Source organism: Blastomyces dermatitidis, assembly GCF_000003525.1.
Source record: "Blastomyces dermatitidis ER-3 genomic scaffold supercont1.2, whole genome shotgun sequence".
In the NCBI taxonomy this organism is placed as follows: Eukaryota; Fungi; Ascomycota; class Eurotiomycetes; order Onygenales; family Ajellomycetaceae; genus Blastomyces; species Blastomyces dermatitidis.
The window spans coordinates 877,574-903,184 of record NW_025544775.1 but is presented as its reverse complement, the minus strand read 5'-3'; the positions used below and the strand labels follow the sequence as shown (position 1 = coordinate 903,184).

General features: G+C 44.5%; 8 protein-coding genes across 8 annotated transcripts; 5 read left to right on the top strand and 3 right to left on the bottom strand.

Annotated features, from left to right (window-relative positions):
• Positions 1-171: 171 nt before the first annotated feature.
• BDCG_01457 (PH domain-containing protein) lies at positions 172-4,354 on the top strand (the record flags this gene model as incomplete). Its single annotated transcript, XM_045416968.1, has 4 exons — positions 172-187; positions 355-693; positions 768-925; positions 1,070-4,354. 4 exons carry the CDS (start codon positions 172-174, stop codon positions 4,352-4,354), a joined length of 3,798 nt encoding a protein of 1,265 aa, XP_045273909.1.
• Positions 4,355-4,983: 629 nt separating this feature from the next.
• Positions 4,984-7,641, bottom strand: BDCG_01456 (COPII-coated vesicle membrane protein Erv46). Its single transcript, XM_045416967.1, has 3 exons — positions 7,182-7,641; positions 6,934-7,114; positions 4,984-6,856 (listed from the first exon to the last, which is right to left on the bottom strand). The coding sequence occupies exons 1-3, from the start codon at positions 7,372-7,374 to the stop codon at positions 5,923-5,925; spliced, it is 1,308 nt and encodes a 435-aa protein (XP_045273908.1). The 5' UTR covers positions 7,375-7,641; the 3' UTR covers positions 4,984-5,922.
• Positions 7,563-10,934, top strand: BDCG_01455 (mRNA export factor mex67). Its single transcript, XM_045416966.1, has 3 exons — positions 7,563-8,570; positions 8,752-10,332; positions 10,402-10,934. The coding sequence occupies exons 1-3, from the start codon at positions 8,079-8,081 to the stop codon at positions 10,444-10,446; spliced, it is 2,118 nt and encodes a 705-aa protein (XP_045273907.1). The 5' UTR covers positions 7,563-8,078; the 3' UTR covers positions 10,447-10,934.
• On the bottom strand, positions 10,714-16,511 carry BDCG_01453 (60S acidic ribosomal protein P0). The gene is made up of 4 exons (XM_045416964.1): positions 16,047-16,511; positions 15,240-15,981; positions 14,894-15,158; positions 10,714-14,646 (listed from the first exon to the last, which is right to left on the bottom strand). The coding sequence occupies exons 1-3, from the start codon at positions 16,218-16,220 to the stop codon at positions 15,136-15,138; spliced, it is 939 nt and encodes a 312-aa protein (XP_045273905.1). The 5' UTR covers positions 16,221-16,511; the 3' UTR covers positions 10,714-14,646; positions 14,894-15,135.
• On the top strand, positions 10,978-14,300 carry BDCG_01454 (GARP complex subunit Vps53). The gene is made up of 3 exons (XM_045416965.1): positions 10,978-11,206; positions 11,264-13,059; positions 13,126-14,300. Exons 1-3 carry the CDS (start codon positions 11,143-11,145, stop codon positions 13,894-13,896), a joined length of 2,631 nt encoding a protein of 876 aa, XP_045273906.1. The 5' UTR covers positions 10,978-11,142; the 3' UTR covers positions 13,897-14,300.
• BDCG_01452 (tRNA methyltransferase) lies at positions 16,376-18,677 on the top strand. The gene is made up of 3 exons (XM_045416963.1): positions 16,376-17,209; positions 17,277-18,014; positions 18,086-18,677. Exons 1-3 carry the CDS (start codon positions 16,734-16,736, stop codon positions 18,489-18,491), a joined length of 1,620 nt encoding a protein of 539 aa, XP_045273904.1. The 5' UTR covers positions 16,376-16,733; the 3' UTR covers positions 18,492-18,677.
• An 87-nt stretch (positions 18,678-18,764) lies between these two features.
• BDCG_01451 (uroporphyrinogen decarboxylase) lies at positions 18,765-21,113 on the top strand. Its single transcript, XM_045416962.1, has 4 exons — positions 18,765-18,899; positions 18,961-19,002; positions 19,189-20,112; positions 20,198-21,113. The coding sequence occupies exons 1-4, from the start codon at positions 18,842-18,844 to the stop codon at positions 20,269-20,271; spliced, it is 1,098 nt and encodes a 365-aa protein (XP_045273903.1). The 5' UTR covers positions 18,765-18,841; the 3' UTR covers positions 20,272-21,113.
• Positions 20,148-21,729, bottom strand: BDCG_01450 (cytosine deaminase). Its single transcript, XM_045416961.1, has 3 exons — positions 21,088-21,729; positions 20,632-20,897; positions 20,148-20,540 (listed from the first exon to the last, which is right to left on the bottom strand). The coding sequence occupies exons 1-3, from the start codon at positions 21,247-21,249 to the stop codon at positions 20,519-20,521; spliced, it is 450 nt and encodes a 149-aa protein (XP_045273902.1). The 5' UTR covers positions 21,250-21,729; the 3' UTR covers positions 20,148-20,518.
• Between the last annotated feature and the right edge of the window lie 3,882 nt (positions 21,730-25,611).

Below are 25,611 nucleotides of genomic sequence, written 5' to 3'. Positions count from 1 at the left end.
ACAACGAAAAATAAAAAAGTAAAGGAAAAGAAACGGGGATCACACTTTGTGTTGGGATACAGACATTTATATATATATATATATATATATATATATCTGTGTCACTGCTGCTTTTCTCCCTGACGTCTCACAGTCCCTGGTTGAATCGGGCCACTCTTGTCGACCGCAAATATGGGTCTCCGTAGTGGTAGGTGCAGATAGAACAATCCCTTCTGTCGTCTCTCTTGATGGCTAGAGTATACTTTTGTACTCCCGATCCGTCCATGCCTTGTTCCCCCCTCCTAGTTCTGTTCACTGCACGCACATGCAATCCCATGATACTCTAGGTTGCTAAATCCCCATGTGATGCCATAGTCTTCTCGTTACTCTCGGCCAATAAAGGCACCTCGAAGAGCGATGGATTCTCCGCTCCATCCCCAAACGCCTTCCCCTCTCATCAGAGGAATAATACCGACCCTCTTCCTATAAACAAAGTCCCTTCCCCTACTGCAACAGCTTCACTGTCGCATACATTAAAGAAATCTGACCGAACGAGTTCAAGGCCAGTTTCGGCCGCCTACCCACAACCGTCCGTCATGGACGTGCCCTCTGAAACGATCCCCGAGCTAGAGCCCGTTTTGAATCATCTGAACGCCCAGACGAACAAACTCTACCAGGAAGGCTATTTTCTAAAACTAAACGATTTAGATATCCGTATGTCCCTGTTCCTTTTTTGTTTTCAGAAGTCTTGGGTAAGGACATGAAACCTGACTAATATTGTCGTTTAGATGGTCGATCATTCCAAGAGAGGCAATGGGTGGATTGCTTTGCTCAGTTGATTGGCACTGTTCTCTCGTTATGGGACTCAGCAGCGCTGGACGCAGCTGGTCCGGGCGAAGATGTTCCACCCACATTCATCAACTTGGCTGATGCTTCAATCAAAATGGTATGTACCATCCTTGTTACTTTTTCTTCGAATCCCACCTTATTGCGTTGGCTCTGCATTCTCCTTGAAAAAAAAAAAAAAAAGGCAAAAGAAAAAGAATAAGGATCATGTTTACGGCGTGCAGGTAACTAATGTTGCGACCAGATTGAAACTCTACCCACACGCAGCGAAATGAGCAAGCCTCTCCAAAACATTCTTAGTATATCAACCGCCGGAAAGAACCGATATCTTCTCCATTTCTCGTCGCTACATTCGCTGACTCAATGGACTGCCGCTATCCGCATAGCCATGTTTGAAAATACCATATTGCAAGAATCTTATACTGGCGCACTCATTGCAGGCAAGGGGAAAACTCTGAATGGCATTAAGAATATCCTAGAAAAAACGAAATTCGTGTATGAAGACTGGGCGAGTGTCAGGTTTAGCCCTGGAACACCTTGGAAACGATGCTGGTGTGTGATTTCACCCCCAGATGAGAAGGAGTTTCAAAGATTGAAAAAGGAGCAGAAGAAGAAGTCAGTCTATGATCGAAACGCTCCGTTATTGAAAGGCAACATTAAATTCTACGAGACCAAAAAGACCAAAAAGGTCAAGCCAATCGCTACAGTCACGGATGCGTTCTCTGCATTTGCCATCTACCCACAGTCTCGGCCACTAATTGATCAATCCACATTGGTGAAGGTCGAAGGCCGAATAACGATACACGGCAAATCTGAATCAACTGCTGAAGGATTTGTTTTCGTTCTACCAGAGCTTCATCCTGCAGTTTCCGGTTTAGAGATGATGCTTCGTTGGCTATTTCCGGTTTATGATACGTTTGGTCTCTACGGAAGACCAACCAGACTAATTGCGGATACCCTGAATACTCGAAGTTTAATGTTTGCGCTCCCAAAACGACGGCAACCTGGATATCTCGACATTTTTGATGTGACTACACTGATACATACCGAGGGAAGCAATAATTGGACCGAACGGGAATGGCGAAAGGCGCTAAAAGATGTCACCGTTAAACGAATGACGAACAATAATAGTCGAGAGAGTAGCATGACTGGAAGCGGGCGCTTTAATCGAAATAGCATAGCGTCGCAAAATGGTGTACCTTTGAGGTTTGCGAATGGTGCACCACCGCCCTCTTTGACAGGGAGACCAGAACCTAATCGCTCTAGCGATGGAAATATAAAAATTCCGAAAGCTGGATTGGGTGTTCCGCCAGATCGCAATTCGATGGGTCATAGACACTACCGCGGACAAGGATCTCCACCATCCCTATCATCTGGTGAAAAAAGTTTGTCGGAAGAAGCTGAGCTAGCCCCGGAGCCGCCAATGCATAGAAACTCTCAGTACGATGGAATATCTGGTCCCACCGGATACACTCGAAGAGATAGTGCTAATAGCGAACTGAACAACTACCAGGTCCAAGACCGCCAAGCACTCAGTAATGGATATCAACAGAGCCCGCCCCCTGCACCTGTAGCCATGCCCCCGGCTTTCCTTCATGATCCCAGAAAGGCGCCCCCTGTTAGGCCTCAACCGTCACCGGGCTTTCAAAAAGCAGGGAACCGGTTGTCACAAGGAACCTTATCCCAAATGGTCGATATGAACATGAACATGACCAGGAACTTGGCTGCGACGGGGGCAGCAGTTGCTTGGAGTGAGCAAACTTCGGCCCAACAGCCGTATCATCAAGGTCAGCGAGGGGATGCGGAGAATGCTGGTAACGAAGAGAAAAGTTCCACTGATATGAATTTATCGACCCAAAGCCAAGTAAGCCTTAGAACGTCGAAGCCGTCTTCCCAAGACAACAACGCTCCTGTAGTGGATGGCCCAATCCTAAACTCCCCGAGTCCCGATTCCTATGAGAACCAGAGCTCTGGAATGAACTTTCTTTCCATCGATACCCACAAAGCAACCTCCCCAAAACCGGTCGCCCAGACTCCATATGGTTCTGAAAGTCCGCCCTCTGAAAGAGCTTCGACTCTAGATAGTATGCGTCATGCGATTGACATTGATGCATTAGACAGAATCATAGCTCGAGGGCGGTCTCCCACGGTACCAGTGGAGAATGTCCAGGATGAAGAAAGCGTATATGACCAAAGTTCAGTGTCCTCGCCTGACTATGCCAGCTCTCACAAGTCCTCAGTCTCGCGGCGGTCGCAAAAGTCATTAAAGCCAAGAATGGGAGTACTGAAAGTTGTTGGAGACGAGGGGCCAGAAAAATCAGAAGTAGTGATTGGTGATGCCCGTTATCAACGTTCTGACCCCCTTACCTCTCGCAGAGACAATCCGGACATCCCCCCTGTCGATTTTGGGCCAACACAGGCTTATATGCCCACGACGAGGCGACCCAGTACCTCAGATACGCTAGTGCTGTTAACTCACAAGCGGATTCCTTCAGATGTTACCATCGGCCGAGAAAGGCGAGGGCCTTCAAGGGAAACAAGCCGGGGTCCCCACCTCCCGAAAACTCCATCCAACGACGACCACCGACGAAACATCATCTGGCAACCCGGGATGGTGAGCGGGTCAGTGAGCCCTGGCCCTCATATCACACCTGAAGAGTTTGTCCAGCGGAAGGCAGGTGCAAATTGGCTCAGCTCTCCCATTCGTTTCCCGCCGGGTACTACTCAACCTCGACCAGCATCTGGCGATTGGACAAACCATAGCCGCCAACAATCAATGAAGCAAGACCTACCAGCCCGTCCGCACTCGCGAGGCGCCATTGTCATGTTGGGTCACTCTGGACTAGGATCTACACCACCCCCCCCGTCTGGGGATTGGACCAATACAGCACGACAACAAGCAATGATGCGGGAAATGCCCCCTCGTCCACACTCTCGTGGGGCTAGTGTAATGTTCGGACATTCTGACATTTGCCCCCAACTCTCCGCACGGGAGCAAGAATATGTCGCGCGCGTGACCGGGTCTTCCTTCTTCAACATTAGTAGTGAAAACCAAAGTGAGGCCCCGGTTCACGGCGCAAGCCTCGTAAGCGCCATAGACGCTCGAGAACGCGAGAAAAGGGCTATCAAGGAGGGTCTTAGCGGGCAAATGGTCCAACAAGCTATCGCCCAACGCCAATATCGACAAGCGCAAACCCCATCACCATTTCAATCACAACCCGTGCCAGCACAATACCAAGCAAGCTCACACTTTACACCACAATATTACCAGTATAACAGGTCCGATAGTACGCTTGGTGGCTATGGCTCTGTTTACCCACACCAGCATCAATCACCAAGCCAATGGTCGGTCGACCAACACCAACGCCAGCAATCTTTGTTAAGTAGCCAACAACTTCGCTCGCCGCTGCAGTATCAAGAGCAGCCGGTGACAGCTACAGCGACAGCGACAGCGGGATATCGGCCAAATCCTTACTACCAACAGCCACCAGTTCATCATAAAGCGGGTTTGGGAGCCCCACACCACTAGCAGTTTAAACCAAATGAGTCTCGGGAAACAAAAACGCAATAGAGAAAAGTAATCTATGAAACTATTATATATAGTATATACGATGAGATCTCTTGTCGACTTACGGGAATGACGGCTGAAACATTTTATCTTTTTATCTGTTATTCCTCTTTCGAGTCCCTCAATGATCTCGGACGCCCTTTCGTTTTCCTTATCGGCTTTCCCATACTTCCCATACTTCTTACATCATTCTTGTATTCTGTCCATTGCGTCCGTTGCCTGTTATCCTTTTTCTAGCAGTTTTTCTATATACAATCATTGCATCAACCATCATTAGAATATGTGCTATCATTTTTGTATTTGGGATGAGCTATGTCATTTTCTTGCTGCATGATTTTTTCCCCCCTCCTTGTTCTCTTTCTATTACTTTTCTTTTCTTTTCATTGTTTTCATATAGCACCATCAAACCTGCACAGCCTTTTTTTTTCTTTTTTTTTTTTTTTCTTTTTTTTTTCTTTTTTTTTTTTTTCTTTTTTTTTTCTTTTGCTTGCCCTTTTCATTTGCCCTCCTCATACTTCCATTCCGCCTTTGTTTTACTTTGCATGGATGCTAGATAGGTAGATAATGCTTGCCATATTCAATCTGTGAATCTAACACACAACAAACCTGTATTTTTACATATCTATATCAGTTCCACCCATGCTCTTTCATATCTTCACACTTTGTTTTTAAAAAAATTCCTTTTTAATATCTCTTCCCCTGATGAAAAAAGTATTAGAACTCTTATTTACACCCTCTTTCTCTGAAGCTCATTTTTGATCTTTGTTGTCTGTGCAACTATGCTCTGACCACTGAAACAGTGTCATATGACTCATGTTCATTGACAAGTGTCGTATGAATATTGAAGAGAGGTAAAAAATGAAACTATCTAAGGGAGTAATAATAAATAAAATAAAGTATTCTATTCTTACTTGTCAGCTGTAAGACAAAAAGTTAAATAAGTAAAAATTTCGCTTCACGTCGCTGCATAACGTAGAGTACAGTTTCGAAACAAACACCGAGAAAAATATATATGGAAAGGATTTGGGAGCAAAAAAATGGAAGATGAAACAAAACGCCATACATAAAATCTCGTGACAAAAGCTGGAGAACAAAAAATAAAAAAAGAAAAATGGAGAAAAAGGGGGTAGAATTTGTTGACACGTCACTTATTTTGAGATTCCTCTATCATGAAAGTTTTGTTGGGTTGGTTTAGGTTCGATGGGTGGAAGAGGTAAAAAGGGGAGGACGCGCGACACATTCACACACACATACACACCGCACCGCCCGGCGCCCCTTCTCCTTTCCCCCTTTTTCATCTCAATTATATCCGCCATCCCAATCCGACTGAAGTCGAAAATGATCCTAGACCTTTTTGCGGAAGTAAGCAAAAAAGTAAAAGTATGTCGAGGATCAAAATAGGTTAAATAAACCTAGGAAAACAAGAAATAGAAACACAAACCGAATCGGAACACGCAGAATGACGAGGAAAAAAAAAAAAAAAAAAAAAAAAAAAAAAAAAAAAAAAAAAAAAAAAAAAGACAACTAGATCAGCTCTTATGTAGCTTCTTCACCCGCACAGAGCCCTCATACAGCGCCCTGTCAATAGCCGCGGCAACAGTCAGCGTTCCTCCAATAACCGCGCACACGCCGGTCAGGAAGCCAGAGAAAGTCTTCGTTCGCGCCTCGCGATTGATCACCTTCATGGGGGAAATATCATAGTTGACAAAAACACCCGGGATACCGCCTTGCGAATGTAGGCGCTCCTTGTGTCCCTCTTCAGCATCGTTACCCCCGTCCACAGACCGTTTGTGCGAGGTCACGGAGTACTGGTGCGTTTCAATGCTTCCACCTGAGCCCAAACTGACCCCTTGTTTGCCCAAGGGCACATTGTTGGACACCTTAGAATGCACTGTACTAGACCAGTCGTCATCCCATCCCAGCGGCAGGTAGGAGGTAGCTACGACTTTTACAAAGTACGCAAAGTTGAGTCTGGGGTTAGTTGTGTGTTGCTCAGTGTTATCAAGCGGGTTGGTATGGTGATGGTCAGTCCATTTCCAGCGGCGGGAAACCTCATCGGGCAGCTGGGGCCCGAAGCGGAGGTAGTGGATTTTATGGCCCACGTTATGCGGTATGGGAGTGTTGTAGTAATTGTTCAGGTCGTGGGCGTGCATGTTGCCATTTGTGAAGCTGCGGCCAGGCGCAATGTGGAAGTTGCCGATAACTTTGTTAACGCGGATCACTCCTTCAACACGGCATCCTTCCTTTCTCTGGGCGTCTAGGTTGGCGCTATATCCTTCCTTTTCGCATTGCTCGACATTTTCTCCTCGTCCGAAGGACCAACGCTTCGCTGCGTATGCCTCTCTAACCTCATCGCAGGTATTACAGCACCCAGGTTTTTGTGCATTGGGTGGCGCGGGGGCTCCGTAGCATGAGCCACAGTAATTTGGGTCTAGGTCTTTTGCATTGTCGGTTTTAGAGTGTCTATGTCCCGTACCTTTTATTAGCATTTAAATTGTCGATTTACATAACCTAAGAAGCATTAAAGATATGTAACTCACAATTGCAGAGCAGTAATATCGAGAACCTGGCCTCCCTCCTCTGCCGGGCTGAGGCGCAATTTATTGACACCATGGACAACCTCTGTCTGATACTCGCCGGAAATATCCATGACATCCAGGGTGAGGAGCTCACAAGGTAGATTTGGGAAAGTTACGTTTAAGTGAATTTCCATTCTCTCCCCTAAATAACATTGAACGGCTTAGCTCTGCACCCACGCAATATCCTCAGTTCGCAAGAGGCAACATACCTCTGCCCTTATCAACAACCAACTCTGGCAGCACCACTACACGTCTGTACTCCGACCATTCACCCCATATGAGGAAGAAGATAATGATCAGTGCAGTTATTGTGACAACCCCCCCAGATCTGGTTCGTATCCGCGCATCCTCGACGGTTTTTGTGAAAGCGTCTAGTCGTGCAAACCGTGACTTAGGAGGCATTGTATCGGAAACTGCGCGATTGCGAGTGCTCGAGGGGGAGCTGAAGGCGAGATCTAGTCGTTATTAACAAGAGGAATTGCCCAAGTACCTCCTCAACTTGGCAGGTTTAGCTTCTTCAGCGAATGAATCATTCGACGAGGTTTGGCAGCGCCAAGAGTGTACAGGTTAGAGACTACCAATTTGTTTCATAATAATAGTACAAGAAAGTTATCGAGTAAAAAAGGAGACCCGGAAATCTCGAATCCCAAACCAACCTTGAGAACGAAAGCAGCTGCTGATTGGCCAGAACTTGATGCCAGATAGGCCAAAAGTAGCCGCGTCATGTGATCGCGTTTAGTAGTGCCCAATAAGCGACACCCGCACTTGAGCCTCCTTGACAGGGGCAAAAGTTGTTTCCATCTTGTCCGGTCATATATTTTCTGCGTTCTTCCCTCCCGTGCTTGCTGCCTGCCAGCTTAACAACGCCGTATTTAGCCCATATACCTCTACCGTTAGCCAATACTTATTTTATTCTCGCGTTATATTCTCTTTCGGCTGGCCCTGTTTGCCAAACGTCTCCACTCCTCCAACTATTTGAACCTCATGCCGACTGCCTCCTCTGAGGGGCGAGTATAAAACCTACTTTTGCCCGCTCCTGCCCGCCATACGGATACCATTCCATCTCACTGAATGCTACGGCCGATAATTCAGCTGTCCCCCGCACAATGAATAGCTCAAAAGCTACGAAAGGCGGCCGCAGCCGCACCGGAACGCCAGATCGGGGAGGAGGAATTCGCAAACGAGGGGCCCCTTCTCGCGTAGATCGGGATGGTGACCTGGACATGGATGGCGCTGTGTCTGGAAGAGGGCGCGGAGGACGAAGTCGCGGGCGTGGTGACTCTGGGGGCAGGGCTGTTCCAGGAGCTGGGGGCTTGGGTCAAAGGAGAGAGCCGAGACGGCTAGGCGACAAAGAAAAGACTTTGGATGCACTGGAAAAAGCTATCTTCAGCAATGCATCCTCCCAGGTGAATATCGGACACGGTCGCCCTCGGACACAGGGCAAAGGGTTGGTTCAAGTCAGCGTGCGGGGATGGAAACGCAGCAAAGCGGCTTCGAATCCCGACGGTGGTATTGAAAGCCTCATTTTGTTCCTCGAGAGAAGAGCCCACCCCCCAAACCAAGGCACTGCGGCCCACTCACGATTTAAAATTTCCAAGGTATGTGCAACACCACATTCTAGCGGCCACCGACGTATTCGCAGATACATCCTCCCTGGGCTGTTTACCCTTTCGCGCCGAATGCCCCAGATCGACGATTGAGACACTGTCTAAATATGTCGTACAACCGTTGGATTCCTTCAGTTTATCAAGGTTATTAAGCCTTGCTAACGTTAACTAGTCACATGTCGAAGGGGATGCTTTAATTATATCAGTTCGCCCGGAGCAGGTGGGATGGGTTTTAAAGGTCAACGGTTCGAGCTTTGCGGGCGAGCCACTTACTATTGAAGAATACCGCGACTCCAGTGTCAGTCACACACAAAAGAAACCACTATCGGAAGCCGCCCTCGATACAAAGGCTAGAATGACTGCGTTTTTAAGGAAGAGATACTCTGAGCCAGGGAAACTCTTAAACCTTTCACAGCTTGGCACCGATCAAGACCTTCTCGACATGGGCATGTTCAACACTGCTGCTACGGAGTCTAAATTCTTTCCGGCTCTCATGAAAATATGCGAACTTACATTCGACTCTCCCGATAAACGAAGGGATCTTGTCCACAGTGTCACCCTGGCTCAGAATAAACTTCCGAATGTTACTTCTGTTACTACGCTATCACAAACATTCCCAGCTCTTAAACATCTCGATTTATCAAACAACCAATTTAAGGATATTCAATCACTACTTGCTTGGAGGTGGAAATTTAGAGATCTCGAATTTCTCGATCTTACAGGAAACCCAATCAGCGCTGACCCAAACTTCAAGGAAACTATGCTCAAGTGGTATCCCAGACTCAGAACGCTAAATAATGTTACCGTGCGAACAACGGAAGAAATAGCTGCTCAACGGAAAACTCCGATCCCGATCCAACCTGCTAGTTTCCAAGATGAATCCCGAATTGGTGAAAATTTCGTAAAAGCATTTTTTACTGGATTTGACAACGATCGAAACGACCTGGTGAGTGGGATCTACGACGCCAAATCGACCTTTTCACTAAGCGTCAATCCCGTGGCTCCACGAGGCCTGCGAGGAAATAACGTTTCAGGATGGGATTCGTACATCAGAAAAAGTAGAAATCTCCTGAGAGTTAGCCATCTCCCTGCGCGAATGGCCCGCATCTTCGTTGGTACCGAAAAAATTCGCGAAGTATGGAACTCGTTGCCAAAAACGAAACATCCTGATATTCTTGCAGACCCAAAAGAGTGGCTAATAGAATGCCATCCCATCCCTGGTCTTCCCGATCCCACCAGCCAGAGCGCCACAGGGGTTGGCGGTCTTCTTATAACCGTCCATGGAAAGTTTGAAGAATTTGAGGAACCAGCTATGAACAAAACACAAATGCGGAGTTTTGATCGTACTTTCGTCCTTGGACCAGGCGGTGGAGTTGGTGGTTTACGAGTTGTTAATGACATGCTCTGTTTGAGGGCATTTGGCGGGTCCGAAGCATTTGTTCCAGAGACGGAACAGCCTCCTACGAACGCAGCTATTCCACAAGCTGCGCAGACATCTATTCCGGCCCCGATCGCCGCTCCCATCCCAGGCCCTATCACGACCCCGATCCCCACCACCCAGCAAGTTCATCCTGAGGCAAAAGATGGTTTCGGATTAGCAGTACCTGGAAAGCCAGAAGAGCAGGTCCAGAAGGAACGAACTATTCTGGAAACCAGCTTCCGAACGAAAATGACATTAGCATATTCAGAGATGGCTTTGTCTGGAAACAACTGGGACATAGAAGCAGCGTTGAAGAACTTTGAAGAGTTGAAGGTGAGTCGCATCCACATATTGCATGCCCGCATATAATTTGCTTTGACACTAACACGGGAAACTCGACAGAATCAGGGAAAGCTCCCTCCGGATGCGTTTTTGACTGGAGTATAATTACAATCTATTCATATAGCGAACTATTGGCAGGGGTTGGGATATAGAAGAAAGCATGCAACGCCTATTGATTTTGGGACGGTCATTTACTGGAGCACTAAAAGGAACATATCAGGTAATTCTGAGGAAGCGGCCAAGGCAAGAGAGATTGAAACTGCTGGACTGAGCGCTGTTGCTGAACAAGCAGCCAGCTCAAATGGGCGCTACAGGTGTTTGTGTTTTGCTACTTTTGAAGTTTATATCTGAAGGCACTACGAAACGGTATTGTTGCTGCACTCAAAGGGGTTAGGTTCAGTTAGATATAGAAATTCGTTTCGATGCAGGACCAATGGAAGACCAACTTGCCACGGTAGCAAGGTACAATTATCTGAGATGTATCAGTTAGATAAGCGACTACATAAACTATTTCGAAGTCCCATACTTAAATTGTAGTAATATAAGCAACATATCGTATTTCCCCCATTTTTATAAGTTTGAAAAGGAGATCTCCAAATATGTCACGTGATAGTTCAGCCGACCTGCGTATCTACGGCTGTGTCCAATAATCTACAGGCAAACACTTTATGTATAGCTCACAGAACAACCAATCTACATCGATGGTCCCTATGAACCATATATATTGAGTATTCGCATAAGACCACATGTTACCAGAGTGAGCCGCATTATGTGGCCGGGTGTGACGTCCAATTCATTGGGATGTCACCCACCACCGCCCTCATGACGGAGAACGGCGTGTCCAATCCGGATCCACTAGATGGAGGCAAGCTAGCAATAGTTCTTTGAATCTCATATACCGAGCTGACAGTGATTTTTGTAGCCGACTACGATCCAATAGACCACCTTAATGCCATCTTCTCTCACCCCTCCGCCCTCGCATCAGTATACAAAACATCCGAAGCGCTCCAAACGTACCAAGATGAGCTCGACAGTGATATCGCTTCGCTCGTCGAACGACAAGCTGCTTCCAATGCAGAAAGCGTGCAGCGAGTACAAACAGCAAAAACAGACATGACTGAACTATTTAAGAAGATTGATGACGTCCGCGAGCGGGCTTTAAAGACAGAACAAGCCATCACAGAGATGACAGCGGAGATTAAACAACTGGATAATGCGAAGAAGAACTTAACTCTGTCGATGACGGCATTGAAGAGACTGCAAATGCTCACTATTGCGTACGAGCAATTGAAAGCGCTGAGCAAATCAAGGCAATATCGCGACTGTGCGCAGCTACTGGCTGCTGTGATCCAGCTTATGGCCCACTTCAAGTCGTATAGATCCATTGATCAGATTGCTACACTGAGCCGTAATGTGGCTGATATTCAGCGAGAGCTACTCGAGCAAGTGTGTGAAGATTTCGAGATTATATTTGCAAAGGGGGAGATCCCGCAAAGGAAGGGCGTATTGACCGAAGGCTGTTTGGTTATGGAAGTCTTCGGGGATATGGCCAAATCAAGGTTAATAACCTGGTACTGCAACACGCAACTGAGAGAATATCGCCAGGTGTTTCGAGGGAACGAGGAAGCAGGGTCGTTAGATAATATCTCGAGAAGGTATTCTTGGTTCAGAAGAATGTTAAAAACGTACGATGAAGAGCATGCGTCAATATTTCCTCCTTCCTGGAAAGTCGGCGAAATCCTAGCAAATGTGTTCTGTGAAGGGACGCGGGAAGATTTTAAAGGGATCCTATCCCGATCAGTTCGAAGTGGGCAAACGTTGGACGTTAACCTTCTCCTTTCTTGCCTGCAAACGACCCTCGATTTTGAACAGTCCCTTGACAGGCGATTCACCTCGCAATCTCGTGCGTCTTCCGACACATTTACATCGAGTGAATCTCCTGTATTTGGCCAGTCGATATCTGAAGCTTTTGAACCGTACCTTAGCGTATGGATCGAAGCTCAGGACAAACAGCTATCTGCGCTGATACCGAAATATCGACAACAACCAATAAAACCTCCAGATGAGGAGTTTACGTCACGCCTAGTTATTCCTTCTTCTACCGAACTCTTCACATTTTATCGACAATCCCTCGCACAGTGTGCGAAATTATCCACCGGTGCTAGTTTATCAGAGCTGTCGAAGCTATTTGCAAAATATTTGGATCAATATGCCCAGCAAGTGCTCTTGTATTTCGTCACTGAACGCGCAAGTGGACAGACTCCTTCCAAAACTCCCTCTTTAGAAGACCTGATACTTGTCTTAAACACAGCCGATTACTGCTACTCCACATGCAACCAGCTCGAAGATAAAATTAAAGGACGGATCGACGAGCGCTTTAAGCAAAGTGTCGACCTACAGAGCCAAGCCGATGCTTTTATGGGCATTGCCAGTTCAGCTGTACGCGGACTGGTGCGAAAAGTCGAAGTTGGATTGGAACCATCGTGGAAAGAGATGCGAAATACAGCCTGGAACAAGTTAGAAACCGTCAGCGACCAGAGCTCCTTTGTTGCAGTATTGTTAAGCAGTGCCAAGTCACAATCTGAGGAAATCCTAAAAATGCTGCATAAGCAGCAGTATGCGCGAGCATTTGCTGATAATTTCGTGGAGCACCTTTCAAGCACCTACATGGCTAATATCTTCCAGTGCAAGCCCGTATCAGAGACTGGTGCTGAGCAAGTAAGAGCGGCTCCTCCTTAATCAAATCAGACAATCGAACTTTCCCGCAGCTAACAAATCTCACAGATGCTCCTTGACGCTTACACAATAAAAAGCGGAATCGCCAATCTTCTCTCGCCCCCACCAGCCGGATTCACCAAGCGACTCAACACATCCTTCCAAAAAGTCGACCCTCTCCTCAAGACTCTCCAAGTCCGAGCCACCCCGCCGGAAGCCCTGGTACAGGCTTATCTCATTCACATCGCTGACCGAAGCGACACAAACTTCAGGAGAATCCTCGAAGTCAAAGGAATCCGAAATAAACAGGAACAAAACCAACTCGTGGAACTGTTTCAAATCCACAAATCGTCCGACCGCCACGCATCCAACCTACAACAAAACAATCCGCTCTTCACACAGTTTCAGCCCCCGGCGCCGTCGTCCACCGCCCCCTCCTCCTCTGTATCCCAAGGCCTGGGTTTGAGCAACCTAGGTGGAGCTGGCGGCACCTCACTAGCAACAGGCGCTCTTCCAGGCCGATTCGATGCTTCAAGCCTCGGCTCTGCTCTCATATCCGCAGCCAGAGATGGTGTAGATAGGCTGGGGACTCCTCTTGTGGGTGGCTCTGCCGTTGGCGGCTCCGGTATTCCCACAGCGACCTCCCCACCAGGGACGGGGACTCCGGTGGTCGGGTTAGGGGCAAGCTTAGGGCATCGAGGGGACGGTATAGAAGGTACCGGACTGGGGTCAACGAACCTGAATGAGAATCTCAAAAATATTGGAAAGTTCTTTCGGAGGGATTTGGGTGGACTAGGTGGACGGTTTGGGAAGAGTGGGGATGAAGGTGGGGGAAAGTAGACTTGGAAATGGGGACAGTAGATGAACACATTTTGGGATATGTTGTTTATGTCTGTTGTTTACTCCAAGCAATGTGGGGGATAGGGGAATCGATTGGTTGTACTGTACGTAGCGGGAGGATAGGGAGACGGATATTGCCGCGCTTGTATTTATATGCCAGTGATATAACCTGATGCAAATTTGACTATTGATATGTTGTTGTTCATGTTCCTAGCATCGTCCCGTGCCCGATTGTGATGACCCCTCCGCATTTACCGCTTTCTTCCTGAATACGTTCCCTCGCATTATACTGGAAACGGATACCAGAACGCCACAGATATAAATAACTTGCTATATGAAACGATGAGATTCGGACCCTCCAGTTACAGTAAGTCACATATGTAGGGAACAAAGGTATGTATGTGGCAGCAATTTGGGCTGTATTCATTTCGTAATAGATGATCCTCCAAACTCAGTTGGAAATAAGGGTTGGCTTGACATTGAATTCACATAAGACGAGTCACAAGAATGACTAGAAAAGCAACAATAAAAAATGCGTGCACAAGGTGGGAAACCCATTTTATGGATTATATTATACGAATTCTTATCCCTTTCCTGACATAGGATAACGGCCAGGGGGAGATCAAGAAATTGGCCTTCGACTACGTGCTTCGTTTGCTCGACGGGGAAGCAGAATTCTACGAAAGATCGGGCCAGAGTCAGCCAGGGAGGGCGGAAAAATTCTATACCTTGAGCGTGTAGAATGGCAACCTGGTCTGAATTAGCTTCTAGACTTTAAAAAATATGAAGAATGCGAAGGAACAATGCGTTAAAGAAGTGAGGCGTCATTAAAAAATTAGAGTGTTGTTGTTGCTATTTAGTTGATCTTCATGGAAGAATTGGGGTTAAAAAGATTTAATCATTCGCCAGGGAAGCGGGGGAGTATTGCATTTATCACTAGGAAAAATATGTGCGGGGTCGGAGAAAATGGGAAAATAGGATATTTGGATACACTTACTACTTGTTTTTGGGATTGGTGAGTATGGCATGTTTGTTTGGCGTGAAACATTGGTGCGTCGCGTAAATATAATTTATGAACGAAATCACATGTCAATTTGCAAGTCGCATTGACAGGTGAGCTTGGATCAAAAATATGCATAATTTTCGCATTTAGCTCTAATGCGCAAGGAAATAACGGCTATAGATATACTACATTCGTTTGCTTCAATGTTCTGTAATTCGACCAATGCACTTTTGCATTTAACCGAAAAGGTCACCAAATCCTATAGCCAACAGTCAGTATACATGTGGAAAATTGAAAATACGGACAAGAAATTTTTTCCGTGATAGGGCTATTTTCATACCTTCTTCTTCGTCGCTTTCCTCTTCCTCAGACTCTGCCTTGGCTTCCTCCTTGGCCTCTTCCCCTTTTCCAGCTTCGGCAACTGGAGCAGCGACAGCATAGGCCTCAGGATTGGCAATGCGATCCTTGAGCTCTTCGATCTCGCTCCAGCCGTATTCGGTCTCGACCGCAATCGCAAGCAGGTTCTTGTAGGAGTTGACAACCGAGTGCATGACGGATGGCAGGGTGGGGAAGTTGGTAGCCAGAGAGATGGTGGTGATGGTGCGGATGGCAGACTGGAGGGTGGCCAACAGCTGCTCCTCGCCAACGTCCAAAACCTCCGGGCTGAAGGTCTGGCCCTCATCGTAGATCTGGACAACAGACATACCGTAGGTGAACGGAGAGATGTTCAACATGTTGAGGAGGGTGGCCTCGGAAGCACCAACTTTCGAGCCAGCCTCAACAAGCTTTAGATCGGCGGTGATTTCAATGGTACCACGAGCAATCTTGGTAGGGACACCGAGAGCCTGGAAGAAAGAGGTTTTTCCGGGTTCCATGCCAGTGTTGCCAGCAGGGACATAGACATCCAAGGGAGCGATGGCACCGGCACGAGCAGGGGCAGCAATTCTGTTAGAAAGAACCTTCTCTCTGACTTCTTTCAAGTCAGCGTTGGTGAAGATGAAGCCAACATTGCCCTTGACGTGAGGCAAGAGACGTTCATATTCTGGGTTATCCGCGACAAAGCCCTTGATGGCACGGCGAACCTAATTGGAGATCAATTGTTAGCAATCCGCTTCCGGGAGGGAGTATCGCTTCTTGATTGGCATACCATGGTGTTCTTTCCCATGAGAACGACGGCCTCGCCTCTTAGGCTGAGGCGGATTTCGTGCATCTGCTGCGAGCTGACATTGTCGACGGTGACGATGAGGACTGAGCGGTACTCATCGAGCAGCGTCTTCAGCTTCTCGAAGTAAGCAGATTTGTTAGCGGACCTGCCCCCCATGTCTTCTTATTGGGATGAAGATAGGATGTTTAAGGGCGAGGTAAATATCGTGGGAGGGAATTGGAGGTGTTGATATAGAGGTTGGTGATGGTTAATCTTTTTCCGAAAGATTGTGATCGGGATTTTTGTTCTTGTGGATTTCGGCTAACTAGGGCCAAGCCTCGGTCACGTGGATTTCACTCCATCCATCGCCCAACCCGCCAGAAACAAGCCGTGGATAGTAGATCCCTTCCATTGGAAGATGAATTGAACTACGCTTAATTGTTCTTATATACGCAGTAGACTATACTCCGTACCCCTTTCCTCAGTTGCAAAATTCTTAGCTAGCATAGATCTGATTCATCTGCGGATTATTACCACATCGTGTTCATTTGGCGAGCTTTCAACAGGCCCTAGAACTCGCCAAGACCGGACTTCATTAGCGCATCATCCGCGAGACAGACAAGAAAAATTACACAGCGGAACAACGATCCTTAGAACATACGTTCGCATTCGTAGTTCAATTATCAGACCATGCCTTTCCAGCACCCCTTCCAGTGCATACAATGCCTGGGAAATCGGGCGCGGGAAGCTCCAAATTTCCTCGTGGGCGCTGCTGGACCAAGGCTCTATGTGCTAGATGGCCACACAGGTAAGTCGCTCTCTGTCTGGCCGTCGAATAAAGAGATGGCGGCGACCAAGGTCCCTCATGCAACCAATGCAGACTCGCATAGTCAGGGCAATGCTGAAAGTAGTGAGCCTCGTGAGAAAAGGCGGAAACTTTCACCAACAACCCAACAGGAAGCTGCCAGCGTTGAAGGAACCACGGCATACGAGGGTAAAGCAAACGGGCCAGATAAATCGCAAGAGTCGAAACTGGCCTGGTCGACGATCCCAATTGTGACAGCCTCAAAATCCGGGAACCACGTCGTTGTAGTTACTGCAGAAGATAAATGCATCCGGGTCTTTGAGGTGAACACGAGCGGAGTGCTCTCTCAGTTGAGCGAACGGTAAGTATTACTTGATAAACCTCGGAACATGAAAAGATACTCGTCAACTGTACTAACAAAAGCATAGATGTATGCCCAAACGACCATGCGCAGTTGTACTGTCCAGCGACGAATCTACCATTATATGTGGAGATAAATTCGGAGACGTCTACTCTCTCCCACTCTTCCCAAGAGAAGACTATAAACCACCTCCCAAGAAAAGCGCGCAGCTCTCACACCCAGCTCAGCCATCTGCTTCTGTACTCACAGTTCATACGAAGCGCAATCTGCAAGCGCTCGAGCAGCAGCTGAAACTCGGCGCGAAGATTTCAACTGAGAAAGCCAGCCCTACATTCGAACTCAAACTACTGCTAGGACATGTGTCCATGCTCACTGACGTCGCATACGTGGACTTAGGCGTCGATTCCGAATCCGCTGTTTGCCGACCTTTTATAATAACTGCAGACCGAGATGAGCATATTCGGGTCTCCCGAGGGCCCCCTCAATCCCATATAATTCAGACCTACTGTTTAGGTCATACGGCATTTGTGAGTAGATTATGTGTCCTGCCATGGAGCGCGTCGACTTTAGTATCCGGTGGGGGGGATGATTATATTCTGGCGTGGCGTTGGGCAGAAGGAAAACTTCTGCAAAAGATTCCGATTCCACTAGACGGCATTGTTAAGGAATCGAACGAAGAGTCTGCTACCGCAGCGGAACCGTCCGCACCAGGAATTGCGATAAATGGAATATATACGGTCTCCTTTACAGACAATTCTTCCTTGAGCGAGAAGGCACCCGGTGCAATTCTCGTAACTTTAGAAGGGTAGGTAATACAGACCGGATATTTGGATGTGTATGTATGAACGTCGATAAGCTAACGTTTTTTCGCGCCAGGATCCCAAAACTCTTTCCATTCAGGTTTAATCCTGATGGTAACATTACCGCGCAAAAACCCGTCCATCTTTCAGGGAATGCATTTGGGGTCGTGTCACCTGATAACAAGGGCAACATTATCGTATCGGTCGACAATGTACACAAGCCTGGATCCACAACGGACCAGCGAAAATCGCCAGATACAGAGCAACAACTTCTTCAGGTGTTTTCAGTAACGTGGGAACGAGAAGAGTTTAAGTGGACAGAGGTTGACAGCAAGATGGCCATGGCGGTCAGCAATCGTGGTACTTTTGCTGTAGCTAGTTCTGAAGATGAAAAGGAGGCAAAAAAGCATGCGCAGGCCCTCACACCTACGTTATATAGTGTCGGGAATCTGAGGAAGTGGGGGAAAGGGGACGATGAATGAATTCCCCAAAGCGTTCATTGAATCTACTACCCGATTTTATAGTCCTGTATGCAAGTTATGAAATCTGCGCATAGAGAAAATTTTATAAACAATTGAAACAGGAACCTGATACTCTTAATTAATCAACTTCTGGGTATATATTATTTCCATTGTTTCAAAAATAACAAAATAAAAAGATATGACTGGATAAGAGGGGGGGAATATTGCATGTGGAAAATAAATGCCTGCTCTCGAACTCTTTATCTAAATCTTCCCGTTCCAGGCTCCGTAGTAGTCGGAACTATTTCGTCACAACTTATTTTCTCTCGTCTCTCCTCCATTCGCAACACCAACTCACTCCCCCCCCCAAAATGTCGTCGCATCAATTCGAACCCCTTCAAAATGATCTTCTTCTCAGAGCTGCTCGAGGTACATGCTCATTAAGATCCCGTCAGTTAATATAGTGGCTAATTGATGTTGTGATTTCTAGGCGAGAAGATAGAACGCCCTCCAATATGGATTATGCGACAAGGTTCGCCAATTTTACCCCACCGCTCCCCCTCCAATCCCTTCAACTCCCGGCCTTTGCACCTATTCAAAGAGAAAAGAGAGAGAAACGATGAAACCCGATGGTGTAGGACGGAAAAATGAAATAATCATAAAAAAAATTCATAGCCAGATAGGACCAATTACTAACTTAACACACCGCTTCCCACAGCTGGCCGCTACCTCCCCGAATACCATCAGGTAAAGGCCAAAAATGACTTCTTCGAATGCTGTCGCTCCCCCGAAATCGCCTCCACTCTCACTTTACAGCCCATCGAGCGCTATTCAGGGCTCATTGATGCCGCCATCATCTTCTCCGACATCCTCGTCATCCCACAGGCCATGGGAATGACCGTCGAAATGATCGACAAGAAAGGGCCCAGCTTCCCGGAACCACTAAAATCCCCCGACGACCCGCAGTACCGCCAGGTGCTAGACAAGAAAGTCGACGTCGCAAAAGAACTCGACTACGTCTACAAAGCCATCACACTCACACGACACAAGCTGAAGGGCCGCGTACCGCTGATCGGCTTCTGCGGCTCACCCTGGACCCTGCTCTGCTATATGGTCGAAGGGGGCGGGAGCAAAATGTTCATCCAGTCCAAGACGTGGGTGTATCGATATCCCGAGGCGACGAAGGCGCTGCTGCAGAAGATTGCAGAGATCTGCGTCGAATACCTTGCCCTGCAGGTCGCGGCGGGTGCGCAACTCGTGCAGGTCTTCGACTCGTGGGCTGGCGAGCTGTCGCCGTCGTCGTTTGCGGAATTCTCGCTGCCATATCTGCGCTATATCTCTGCGAATTTGCCGAAGAGGCTGGCGGGGATGGGCCAGGAGGTCGTGCCCATGACGGTCTTCGCGAAGGGGGCGTGGTATGCGCTGGATGCGCTGTGTGACTCTGGGTATAATGTTGTGGGCCTGGATTGGTTGCATGATCCGGCGGAAGCTATGAAAATTGCCCGAGGCAGGGTTACGTTGCAGGGCAATGCGGATCCGGGCTGCTTGTATGGCACCCGTGAGTCGATTACTGCGATTGTGGAAAATATGGTGCAGGGCTTCTGGGGTGAGAAGCGTGGATGGATTGCAAATTTGGGTCATGGTACGTAAATCATATTACCCTATGGATTTAGTTGGTTTGGAAAGGGAAATGAAGATGTATGGATACTAATACCCAGGAATTATAGGAATTACTCCTCTTGTTGACCCAGAGGACTTGAAATTCTACTTCCGGGAAATTCACCGCCTAACATCCGCATGAATGAGAGAATAAAAGGGCCAATGGAAGGTTACAAAAAGTTAGATAGAAAAGATCAAGGGGGGAAGCTTCGAGCTTGTTTACGGTCATGATATGTACACAAACATCAGCTAGAAAAAATCAACATACAGAACGCATTGACATATGTTTATGGTGATCCAATCCAATCCAAAAGTCCGCGCCTATATTTAAAATCTAAACCCCCTTTCTTCTTTCTACCTCTGCGTTTATCCAGTCCAACGTTATAGTCTCACAGCCCAAGATCATCCTTCCTAATAAACAAAACCCGATCAGCACAATCCAATAGACTACACCAAGAAGCAAAAATAAAAAACAAAATAGCCGTCTTCCCAGTCCACTCACCAAATGTCAGGCCTCTCCTGAATAAACTTCTGCACCATCTCTATACACTCCTTATTATCCAGCACAACAACTTCCACCCCTCTATTAATCAGGTACTGCTCGCCGCCCATGAACGTGGTGTTCTCACCCACCACAACCCGCTTCAACTTGTATAGCACGCAGGCACCGGTGCACATGTCGCACGGGGACATGGTGGTGTACATTGTTGCGCCAACGTAGGTGGAGGCCGGTAGCCGGCCGGAGTTTTCGAGTGCGGCGATCTCACCCTATTAAGGCGGGAATTTTGGTTTTAGTTAACTTATATATTGTAATTCAGTATGGAGAGTCATTTTGGGTATAATTTTGAAATATCCCCCTGTTTGTTATACTCCCCGTATATAGAATTATCTAAAGAATGAACGAATTTCGAAACAATAGAATAAACCAACAAGAGGGAAAAAAAAAAGGGGAACAGACATGTAAAGTAGCGCTCCCTTTCTGCACGCGCATGTTGTGGCCGCGGCCCAGGATCTTGCCGTCCCTGGCGACTAGACAGGCGCCGATGGGGATGCCGCCTACTGCAGCGCTCTTCTTGGCCTCTTCCAGAGCTGCGATGAAGCCAGGATCCTGTGCTGACATGGTGTCTTTTTTAATACTTTTTTCTCTTTACCTGACGGTTTTAACAGGAGAGTCTATACATATGAGAATGTATTCGTTGGGAATCGTGGCAGCTGCTCTAATATAATATGGTAAGGGGAAATTGAGAATAATAATAAACAATTTTTAACAATAATGTTGTACTTTGCGGGTATATATGGTTCTATCAATTGAGTTGGATACAGGCAGTTAATTATATATAAACATTTCTTTCCCCAGAATTGTGAATTGTTCCCATATTCCATCGGAGGGAGCCGCACCCAGCCGGAGCTTCCCCGCCACAGCTAGTTTCTTATCGATAAAGCTTCATAACCGCCCGTTCAACTGTGCAGCCCGGGAATGTTGGTGGTCTCGATAGACCGCCGTGATTTTTTTTTCCATAGTTTTATTTTGTGTAAAAATACGTATTTAATAGAATTCTATGATGAAATATTATCTAATGATATTGAATTTGAATTCTTCATGTCTAAAGGTTCTATACGGAGGTTTTTTTCAAAAGTTTTGTGTGAAAGGTGTAAAGCTTGCTTGATTGAAGATTACTAGCTAAATAATAGAAATCAGAAAATACTGTGGCATGTTGGAGCTACTACACAAGCCCTAACCCACGTGACCCACACACATATATTTAGCTTCCACTAGCTGCTAGTTAGTTAGAAGATAACAACAACAACCAACCACGTTCAACCTCTCTCACATGGCATGGCATAGTGTGACAGCTGATTAAAATTGATTTATAACTGTGTCATGCTTACTCACTCTCTGTAGTGAGTGTATCACAGTGTACAGAAAATCACACTATATAGAAAATATTTTCAATATCTTCATTCTTCATCTTTAAATAATTATTATTAATTATAATTATGTCTAAATCTTCTAATTACACTGAGAAGCAGTTATAAAGAGCTGTTAATACATATAAAAGTAATTTAAAATTTAAAATTATATCTCTGACATATGAAGATATATAATTATAGAATATCTTTATCATTATATTATAATATTACTTCTTATAGCATACGCTGCTATGTAGAGTCAGATATAAGGGTAAAAACTTATCTTATTCTCTAAAAGATGAGAGATGAGTGTACACTCTTATATATACAGTGATTGTTTTATAGAGATTAACTCTCATAGAAGAAGTAATTGCATATAAAGAGAAGAACAGAGAGAGAAGATAGAAGTGAAAGCTTTAGAAAACAGTAAGAGATGAAGTGAAAGCTAGAGCTGAATAGAGAATTGACTTAAATAGAGAGTAATTATCTATGAAGAGAAGAACAGAGACTCTGTAGAGAAGAAGTGAATACTCTCATAGAAGAAGTGATCACATATGAAGAAAAGAATAAAGACTCTGTAGAGAAGAAGTGAAAGCTCTCATAGAAGAAGTAATCATATATAAAGAGAAGAACAGAGAGAGAAGATAGAAGTGAAAGCTTCAGAAAACAGTAAGAAATAAAGCAGAAGCTAGAGCTGAATAGAGAATTGACTTAAATAGAGAGTGAAAGCACATCACAGTCTCTCTATCTGAAAGAATGTGTCTGTGAAGAAGAAAAAATAACATTGAAAAAAGATGATAGATATTATAAGCACTAGGTTCAATAAAGTGAATATTATTCAGAAGTGCTAGTCTGTTTACATATACTGCAGATATTATAGAAAAGAGAAGACTGAGTGATAGAATCACTTATTTATATAAAGAATAATTAGATATAAGAATTGTTTATCTCTATAAAGAGTGAAAGATGTAAGAATAATTTAAAAAGAAATAATAAGAAAGAGATAGAAGTTCTTTAATCTAAAAATAACTGTAAGAAAAGAAAGAGATTGTAAAGAAATTATAAGAAGCTTGAATAAGAAAGAGTTCTTTGATAAGATAGATGAGAATGAAAGTTTCATTATAATAGAGAAAAGATTCTGTAAGTGATAGAAATCAGTGTAGATGAATGATTATATCAATATATATATTATAATCACTTTCTTCTTATTCTTCTCTTATTTCTCACACATCTTGCTAAAATTTAATATAGCAGAATTAGCAAAAATCATGATATATAGAAGATTAGATTATGAAAATGATAAGTCTTAAGAAGAAGTCAACAGCTGTGAAGACAGATGCAGTAAGTATAATGAAAAAGATCTTGATCTTAGAGAAATTATTTCAGTTATTAAGTCAGAAGAAGTATGATACTCTTCTTCATATAAGTAATAGAGAAGAGAAGACAAGTAAGAAGACTGATAAAGAGAAGATAGATGAGAATGAGATGAAAGAAAATAATAAAGATAAAGAGTTAGAATTTCAGATAGATAAGCTTCTGATACTATTAACTTATCTTTTCACATATAAAGTAATCAAAGATCAAGATAAGAGAAAGACAGTGATATCTTATTATCACTCAGCTAGACTGTATGATATCACTGTAGAAGAGTTAACAGATGAATTATATAATAGAAGCTTAAAGAGTCAAGAAGAGTCTAAAACTGTGATGTGAAAGCTTATAACACTGTTTACTTATTTGAAAAAGTTATGATTATTTATACACCAGTTTTCAGAAGAAGATATTAAGATGAATAAGAGAGAAGAGAGTCAGAAGACTGCTGTAAAAGCAGTCAGTGATAAAGAGCTGTAAGTAGAACTGAAAGCAGAAGCTGAACAGATAAATATGAATACTGAAGAACTGTTATCAACAGAAGAGAATAAGAAGCACTGAAGAGCTAGTTAAAAGCAGTATAAGACTCTGAGTGATGATGTTTTGAGAAAGTCAGAATGAAAGAAGAATATTAAGAGTGACTAGATATCTTGACTGTATAATATAATATGTATGAGATGTCTGTATTATAATGACAAGACTGACTTGTACTTTTAACAGAATGATAAGCTCACTCATCTGAGTATATCAATTATGCAGAACTCAACTGTAAAGAGGCTTGTAAATACTGTCTTAATCATTGAAAGACTTACAGAATGTAGTGAGAAGATATTATTTATTAATCATGAATTTTTCATTTTATTCAGTCAGTAATTGATTAAAGATTTAAGACAGTTATCTGTTAAGTAAAAGTTACACTGATGAATAAATAATGATAAGCTAATCACTTCACAGACTATCAATCTTAAGAATTTCACTAATCAGAATATTATTATTCTGTAGATCTGTAAGAAAATAGCTTCTATATTATATCAGTCTTGTATAAAGAGTCAGAAGTGATTTAAGAAATGTATAATTATCTCTGTAGATAACAAACAGACACAGTAAGAACATGATATTGTAGAATAGTTAAAGATTGTGTATTAATAGATCTATCTATAAGAACATAATATAGTGATGAGTTATGTGATCTAGTGAGATTGCTAACTATAACAGCTGTAAGAGTCAATACTCTCTCTTGAGATAACAAGAATCACATACAAAAACACTCAAATCATCAAGATAGTCTGTCAAAACCAAATACAAATGTAAAATTAAACATTTTCAACTTTTATACCTGTAAAATCTAGTAAAATCATGAATCATGTAAATACTACATTGTCTAGAGATTTAATGAGTTCATTCACTGCTATCTGAGTGATGAGAATGTATTCTAAATCAATAATTCTCTGATTCAACTGCTAACATAAAAAATGAAAACATGTGTTAATATGCTTACTTCAGACTGTAATGACTGTCACTCTTATGAGATCTATAACATTCTTATTATCAGCAAGAATTCATATCAGAGATATAGTGATGAAATCAAGCTCAATTATAAGATTCTGAATTCATGTTGCCTCACAGATCATCTTACTAAGAGTCATATATTCAGTCTCATTGAAACTTAGAGATATACAAGATTGCTTTACTGAACATCATGAAATCAGGTCATCTGTGAGCTTAAAAATGTAGCTGAATGTTGATTTCCTATCATCATTCAAGAGGCCGGCTCAATCAGAATCCGAGTAGCTGAAGAGTAGATAGAAATCATCAGGGAAATCAGAGGTAATGGAAGAATTGGTAGAAATAAAAAAATCGGTAGGAACGGAAAAATCGGTAGAAATGAAAGAAACAGAAGGAACAGAAGAAACAGAAGAAACGGAAGAAATAAAAGAGACGGAAGAAACAGAACCCTCATACGGGCCGCATCTGTAGAAAATGCCCAGATTCATAATCTCTTTCAAATAATGTATAACATGTAATAGAGCCTTTCAATATTGAGATATTGAATCAACATTCTGTTGAGCGAGTAGTGAGGCAGCACAAGTGATATCAGAATGTGTTTTAACTGCAAGATATTACAAGTAACTCACATCATGTTGATATCACTAAATTATGAAATCAGTCTCTTTCTCAGATATAGAGGAATTATTAATAC

Bases quoted from the DNA above. Each gene is read 5' to 3' on its own strand.
- BDCG_01452 (XM_045416963.1), top strand. From the start codon at position 16,734: ATGCCTTTCCAGCACCCCTTCCAGTGCATACAATGCCTGGGAAATCGG. The intron at 17,210-17,276 runs GTAAGTATTACT...ACAAAAGCATAG, and splicing joins CTCTCTCAGTTGAGCGAACG to ATGTATGCCCAAACGACCAT. The intron at 18,015-18,085 runs GTAGGTAATACA...TTTTCGCGCCAG, and splicing joins ATTCTCGTAACTTTAGAAGG to GATCCCAAAACTCTTTCCAT.
- BDCG_01456 (XM_045416967.1), bottom strand. From the start codon at position 7,374: ATGCCTCCTAAGTCACGGTTTGCACGACTAGACGCTTTCACAAAAACC. The intron at 7,115-7,181 runs GTATGTTGCCTC...AATGTTATTTAG, and splicing joins GGTTGTTGATAAGGGCAGAG to GGGAGAGAATGGAAATTCAC. The intron at 6,857-6,933 runs GTGAGTTACATA...TACGGGACATAG, and splicing joins GATATTACTGCTCTGCAATT to ACACTCTAAAACCGACAATG.
- BDCG_01451 (XM_045416962.1), top strand. From the start codon at position 18,842: ATGTCGTCGCATCAATTCGAACCCCTTCAAAATGATCTTCTTCTCAGA. The intron at 18,900-18,960 runs GTACATGCTCAT...TGTGATTTCTAG, and splicing joins TCTTCTCAGAGCTGCTCGAG to GCGAGAAGATAGAACGCCCT. The intron at 19,003-19,188 runs GTTCGCCAATTT...CGCTTCCCACAG, and splicing joins AATATGGATTATGCGACAAG to CTGGCCGCTACCTCCCCGAA.
- BDCG_01455 (XM_045416966.1), top strand. From the start codon at position 8,079: ATGAATAGCTCAAAAGCTACGAAAGGCGGCCGCAGCCGCACCGGAACG. The intron at 8,571-8,751 runs GTATGTGCAACA...AACGTTAACTAG, and splicing joins CACGATTTAAAATTTCCAAG to TCACATGTCGAAGGGGATGC. The intron at 10,333-10,401 runs GTGAGTCGCATC...GAAACTCGACAG, and splicing joins AGAACTTTGAAGAGTTGAAG to AATCAGGGAAAGCTCCCTCC.
- BDCG_01453 (XM_045416964.1), bottom strand. From the start codon at position 16,220: ATGGGGGGCAGGTCCGCTAACAAATCTGCTTACTTCGAGAAGCTGAAG. The intron at 15,982-16,046 runs GTATGCCAATCA...ATCTCCAATTAG, and splicing joins TCATGGGAAAGAACACCATG to GTTCGCCGTGCCATCAAGGG. The intron at 15,159-15,239 runs GTATGAAAATAG...TGTTGGCTATAG, and splicing joins GGAAAGCGACGAAGAAGAAG to GATTTGGTGACCTTTTCGGT.
- BDCG_01450 (XM_045416961.1), bottom strand. From the start codon at position 21,249: ATGTCAGCACAGGATCCTGGCTTCATCGCAGCTCTGGAAGAGGCCAAG. The intron at 20,898-21,087 runs GTCTGTTCCCCT...CCGCCTTAATAG, and splicing joins AAGGGAGCGCTACTTTACAT to GGTGAGATCGCCGCACTCGA. The intron at 20,541-20,631 runs GTGAGTGGACTG...TTTGTTTATTAG, and splicing joins CAGGAGAGGCCTGACATTTG to GAAGGATGATCTTGGGCTGT.
- BDCG_01454 (XM_045416965.1), top strand. From the start codon at position 11,143: ATGTCACCCACCACCGCCCTCATGACGGAGAACGGCGTGTCCAATCCG. The intron at 11,207-11,263 runs GCAAGCTAGCAA...TGATTTTTGTAG, and splicing joins TCCGGATCCACTAGATGGAG to CCGACTACGATCCAATAGAC. The intron at 13,060-13,125 runs GTAAGAGCGGCT...CAAATCTCACAG, and splicing joins CAGAGACTGGTGCTGAGCAA to ATGCTCCTTGACGCTTACAC.